The 5,681-nt window shown below is 50.4% G+C and overlaps 1 protein-coding gene across 1 annotated transcript in view; it reads left to right on the top strand.

Annotated features, from left to right (window-relative positions):
* Positions 1–5,188, top strand: part of CSNK1E (casein kinase 1, epsilon) — a 17,093-nt gene extending 11,905 nt beyond the window's left edge. The window contains exons 5-9 of the mRNA XM_010148855.1: positions 1,959–2,129; positions 3,650–3,798; positions 4,310–4,502; positions 4,606–4,745; positions 5,123–5,188. Coding sequence (XP_010147157.1) covers positions 1,959–2,129; positions 3,650–3,798; positions 4,310–4,502; positions 4,606–4,745; positions 5,123–5,155 — 686 coding nt within the window. The 3' untranslated portion in view covers positions 5,156–5,188. The remainder of the gene's footprint in view (positions 1–1,958; positions 2,130–3,649; positions 3,799–4,309; positions 4,503–4,605; positions 4,746–5,122) is intronic.
* The last annotated feature ends 493 nt before the right edge of the window (positions 5,189–5,681 follow it).

The following is a 5,681-nucleotide window of genomic DNA, read 5'->3' as shown; positions in this document are numbered from 1 at the left end:
TTTCTGAGGGACAGCCCCACGCTCCAGACAGGGAACCTGCAATTACAGGCCTTAGAGCTACAGCATGGATAAGTCAAGGGCTGGGAAGTTGCAGGATTGAGGTTACCTTCATCACTTTCAGGCCCTGGATATGCATTCTCACTCCCATTTCCATGGGTCTCCTGTCTCCTGATATAGGTCATTATCAAATATTGTTTAGTCTTATTTATTTGGTACACATGGTGTGTAATCGCAGCCCTCTGGGAGTACACGTATCCCAGCCTCAGGCTAAATGCAAAACTCTGGGTTTCTTTTCCCTTCTCCCTTCACAGCATCCGAGCATCTCCCAGCCAGTCTGTAGTTATCTTTGGCAGCAGCTTGATAAGATCAGGAGGTATTAGCCCCTTTAAAGTGGGCAACTTGAGGTGGTAAGTTAGTGAGGTCAAAAAATGCTGTTTCTTCTGCGTGCTCGAAGTAAGACACATTGGGGATCTGCATGTCTGCTTTCTCCTCTGCTCCTGTCTCGGCACATGGCATTTTTATGGCATTTCATGTGCGTCAAACCAAAGGCACTCTCCCCTCGGTTATGGAGTGATGACATCCTCTTTTTCTTCTGCAACCATGGTGCTTTTTTTTTCCCTCCCTAATATTTTTAATTTGCCAAGCCTCCTAGTCCTCAAAAACAGTAGGAGGTTGAGTGATGCAGGACAAGAAAGGCCTCAGGTGACCCACCGCATGGCGTGGGGCAGGTGGTAGCACGTAAGTGATGGTGAGGATGAACCCACAGACCAATACATAATCTGCAGCATCTTTAAGGACATGGCACTGAATCCAGCAAAATTGGACGTAGTATTGATGAACCTAATAGACAAATACTAGGCTTTCCTCTACCACCATGCTCTCCCTCAAGCCATATTTTGCCTCTGTTTTGTGTAAGTTGTTGTTCTCCTCAAGATGTAAAGTACTTTCTTTGTAGTGTTTATTTTATTTTGGAGGGGAACGGGAGCAAGAGCTTCTTGGCAAAATGTACAGATGAATTTGTAAGCATGTTGAAGCAGCTGGGAGGAGCTGCACAAGTTAACCAGTCAGTATTTTCATTTGCTGAGATTCTGCATCAACTCCATCTTGAGCTAACTTTCAACTTAAAATGGCTTGGCCGTTCCAGAGAACAAGTTCCACGTGGAATGTTTTTGTTTGGAACACAATTGTTTGTTTGTCTTTTTGTTTCATAAATAAACATGTAAAAGCGGGCCCTTGCAATGGTGTATTAAGGGCAACCCTTGCTGTGAGTAGAATTGGTAGTGATGCCAGTTACAGTCATTCCCCGTGTGGAGGGGAAACTTTTGTTCAAAGTATACCTCCCTATTCGTGCCTCTTTCCTCCACAGCTTGAAAAATGCCACCAATCTGGAAAGATCTCTGCAGAGTATTACATGTTGGGCTTCTCTAAACTATCAGCAAAGTTTGTTTAGCACAAGAAGGGGTCGCTCGCTCCTCGTTTCTGGCCTGTGTAAAGAGTATCAGCAGGTTAATGAGAAGGTGTGATTGAAGGGGTTGTGTTGGGTTTACCTCTGTTAGCTTTGTCTTTCCGTGGCTGCCTCCATCATGACTAATCCCCAGGGTGAAGTGTCATTCTGGGTGGAGAAGTGCAGGTGCCCTTCCTCTGGGGCTGGAAAGAGCAAAGTGTCGCTGCAGCACTTCTCGAGCTGTCGAATTCTTGTGTGAATCAAGGCTTGTCCAAGTGAGGAGGTAGTCAGGGTAATTATTCATTTATTAAGTGGGTTGGGCTGTATGGGGAGAGGAGTGCTTTAACTCTTGCGTTACTGGAACGTCTTCTACAAGTTTGTCTACCCACAGACATTACCAAAGAAGAGAGAGGGGTTGTTTCTTTTGTTCTGTCTTCACCTCCAAAGCTGTGTGATTGCCAAAGCAGTTTTGGTTGCTGCTCACTCCTTGCCCCTTTCTAACTTCCTCCCGCAGAACAAAGTCGCCGTGATGACCTGGAGAGCCTGGGCTACGTGCTCATGTATTTCAACCTGGGCTCCCTGCCCTGGCAGGGCCTCAAGGCTGCCACCAAGCGCCAAAAGTATGAGAGGATCAGCGAGAAGAAGATGTCAACGCCCATTGAGGTGCTCTGCAAAGGGTACCCTTGTAAGTGCTCTGATCTTGGTGGCTGTCTCGTCTGGTGTGGGGCTTTTTTTTTCCCCACAGAGTCTGGAGTCCTGAGTGGCAGTGTCCAGCACCGCCTGACCAGGGTGTGCTGCTGACACCAGTGATGAGAAGGACAGGAGAGCGGTGGAGAGTTCTGGTTCGTGAGTGGGAAACCTGGTTTGTGGAGAGTTGAGCCTTGCGTTAGTCTGGGCATGAGAGTGCTGAGAAGGGACCTTTAGGACCTCAGAAACAGTCTGGAAGGGGGGTGGGCAGTGAGGTGTGAGGAGGTATGCTGATGATCCCGCGTTGTTCTGGTAAGTGAGGATGAGGGCCAGCTGTGGTGAATCCCAGACATAACCAGGCAGTGAAGTGGCAAATGCAATTCTTCATAGGTAAACGTGGAGTAACGTCTGTGAGGGGAGTGTAGAAGGCTTGGTCCTCGTGTCACATGCAGAATAGTAGGCTCTGAACTGACCAGTGCTACTCACCAATGAGCTGTTGCAGTTACAGCTGATGGTGCTGTCAAAGCATCAACTCTGTGCTTAGTGACTACTGAGGAAAGCAGATTGGGTGTTAGGTATTACTAGGAAAGGCGAGAAGCCCAAACACTGTGCATAAACCCATGGCCCACTTGCACTTTACATGCACTGTGCAGCTCTGGTCCATCCCACTATGTTGGAAAGGATGAAGCAGGATGGGAAAAAGGTCCAGGAAAGGGCCGAAAGCATGATCAGAGGTGAGGTGATTTCTATACAAGCAGTGAGTTTGGAACCTGGAAAAGAGGTGATTAGAGAGATGACAGAAGTCTACAGTCTAGCTATGCCTCCAGAAGTGTGGATGGAAGCCGATTATTTGGTGGCCCCAGCTCTTGTATTGGAAGAGAGACAAAGCTGGTTCCTGCTAGCTTCAAACGATGTGGCTCTTGACACAGCCAGCAGTTGGCCTGTGGAACTCCTTCCCAGGAGATTTTGTGGGTATTTAAAGCGTGCAGGAGTTCAGGGAGAGGTTGGACAACTATGTGGAAGAGAGAGCCACTGAGGTTACTAAATAATTAGAAACCACATCCAGATCAGGAAGTTCCCTGAGCTGAAAGTAGGTAGAAGCCAGGCTGTTGTCAATGAAAGTGTCAGAAATGCTTGCCCTGGTCTTTCTCCTCTGTAGTTGTCTACTGGCCACTGCTTAAGACAGGCTGCTGAACTAGGAGGACCTCTGGTCTGAGCTGAGCTTCCCAGAGCTCACTGCCACCTATTCTTTAGGCCTGCATTCTTACTTTTCTTCAGCAGGCTCTGTGACTTGCTGCCTCTTGCTTGGAGAAGCAGCCAGAACAAGAGCAATGTGTGAGCATTTCCCCTGGTAAAAATAGGGTTGGGGTCTTGGTGGCCAAAGCACTGCAGGCTCTTGCTTTCATTACACAGCTCTGTTTATTGCATCCTGGTCCAGCATACTGCTGCCAAAAGGTCGTGGTGAGACCGGGGTGGGTGGATGGTGTTCAACAACCAACTGTTCTCTGCTCTCTCCAGCCGAGTTCTCGACATACCTCAACTTCTGCCGCTCACTGAGGTTTGACGACAAACCTGACTACTCGTACCTGCGGCAGCTCTTCCGCAACCTCTTCCACCGCCAAGGTTTCTCCTACGACTACGTCTTTGACTGGAACATGCTTAAATTTGTGAGTGTGTGTGTGGGGAAAGGGCTGGAGGGACATGGGTTGATTCCTATCATGGGGATGGGGGAGGAAAGTTGGAAACTGCCTGTGATTTGTACTTAACCGTGGTGAGCAGTTTGAGAAAGGGGCCCAGGTGGAGTGAAAAGAGGCAGTTTGGTGGTGCTAAGTGTGGCTATAGCTACTGTTGTGTTCGTGAGCGTGTCGGATGGAGCCAGTGTGTCAATAGATCCATAGGTAAGCAAAGAGAATTTTCAAGAGAACTGTATTTGGAGGCAGGACACAGACTAGGATTGCAGAAATAGCTGTAGTACTGTATGCTTGCTTCCCTGTCGCTTCATGGAAGAGAATGAGACTCTCCCTGGGCGGTGTAGTGGAAGACGGTGGGGGACAGTGTGTCTTGGGGATGGAGCTTGGTTTTCCTGATGTGATGGAGCACCGTGTTTTCTGTCCGGGGCTGCTGCTGTGTCTCCTGCCTGACAGCCGTGCGTGGTGTGGGGATTTCTCTTCTCCTCAGGGAGCAGCCCGGAACCCTGAGGATATGGATCGAGAGCGGCGAGAGCACGAGCGAGAAGAGAGGATGGGGCAACTCCGGGGGTCAGCCACGCGAGCGCTGCCCCCCGGCCCGCCTGCTGGAGCCACTGCCAACCGACTTCGCAATGTCACCGAGCCCATGGCCTCCACCCCCACATCCCGAATCCAGCAGTCCGGTGAGTGGGCTGGGAGAGCAGGGGGAAGGTGCCACTCCTGTTGCTGCTGGGGAACTGAAGCAATTGATTGATATTCTTGCCTCATGTTACTCTGCACCAACAGGAAACACGTCCCCCAGAGCGATCTCAAGAGTGGACAGGGAACGGAAGGTCAGCATGAGGTTACACCGAGGAGCTCCGGCCAATGTCTCCTCATCTGACCTCACAGGGCGGCAAGAAGTGTCACGGATTTCAGCATCACAGGTGAGTCCCTCCTGCGATCTTTGTGGCCTCGGCCTGCCTGTCCCGGAAGGACTAAGGGCTCCCACAGTGGATTTTACCTGATCCGCTGCAGCGGACGTGCACCTGAAGCTTCTCCGGCGTGGTGAGGGAGTGGTGCCAGGTGACGCCGTGGCTCTTCCGTTACGTGTTTTCTGGACACCATGCTCAGTACTGCCGTCTTAGCTCTGCTTTGCATGGCATAAGACTTCATCTGGTTGTCCTCCAGACTGCAGGGGTTTGGAGATGTGGAACGGTAAACTGTTGGGAGGATGTCCTGAGAGAAACATGCACCCTCTCTGTTTTGGTGTCCTTCGTGCATCTGTCTTCCTCTCCACCCCTCACCTGTTCTTCTTTTGTAGACAAGTGTGCCATTTGATCACCTTGGGAAGTGAGAAGCAATTACCACTGGACCAGTGTTTGCTTAGGTGAGCCTGTCCTGGGATCTCCCCAGGAGGGAATTGCTGACATTAGGGGTTAGGTTAAGGCCTTGATGTTGCTGAGGGGGGGGTGGCGTGTATGTTGGTGTGTTTCACTTTGCCTTACTTTGAGATGGTTTTGGCTTCAGAGGGAATAGTAAGGTTGGCCTTGCGGCCAAAAGCCTTGTGGGGATGGATTATGTTGGGAAAGAATATCGCTTCCATTTCTCCCGGAGAGTGAAGAATGTGCTGGGCCGTTAGTTCCCAACGAATGCTTTTCTGGCAGAGCGATGGTGTTGGGGAGGAGGGTGCCGAACACACAATCGAGCGTGTGAGACTTTGCACAGCTAGCGAGCGCCTCTAGTAGAGGAGACGACGGTAGCTGGACACGGTCACTCCGAGGGGTGGCAGGTGCGGAGAAGAAAGGGCTGATTTGATTTGTTACACTCCAGTTGGCATTGGAAGTGCTGGGAAGAGCCTTTTCTCCTAATGTCCTCTCCCC

Source organism: Eurypyga helias, unplaced genomic scaffold (assembly GCF_000690775.1).
Source record: "Eurypyga helias isolate BGI_N326 unplaced genomic scaffold, ASM69077v1 scaffold7603, whole genome shotgun sequence".
NCBI lineage: Eukaryota > Metazoa > Chordata > Aves > Eurypygiformes > Eurypygidae > Eurypyga > Eurypyga helias.
Note: the sequence above shows the minus strand (reverse complement) of the source record. Positions and strands in the feature narration are given on the sequence as shown.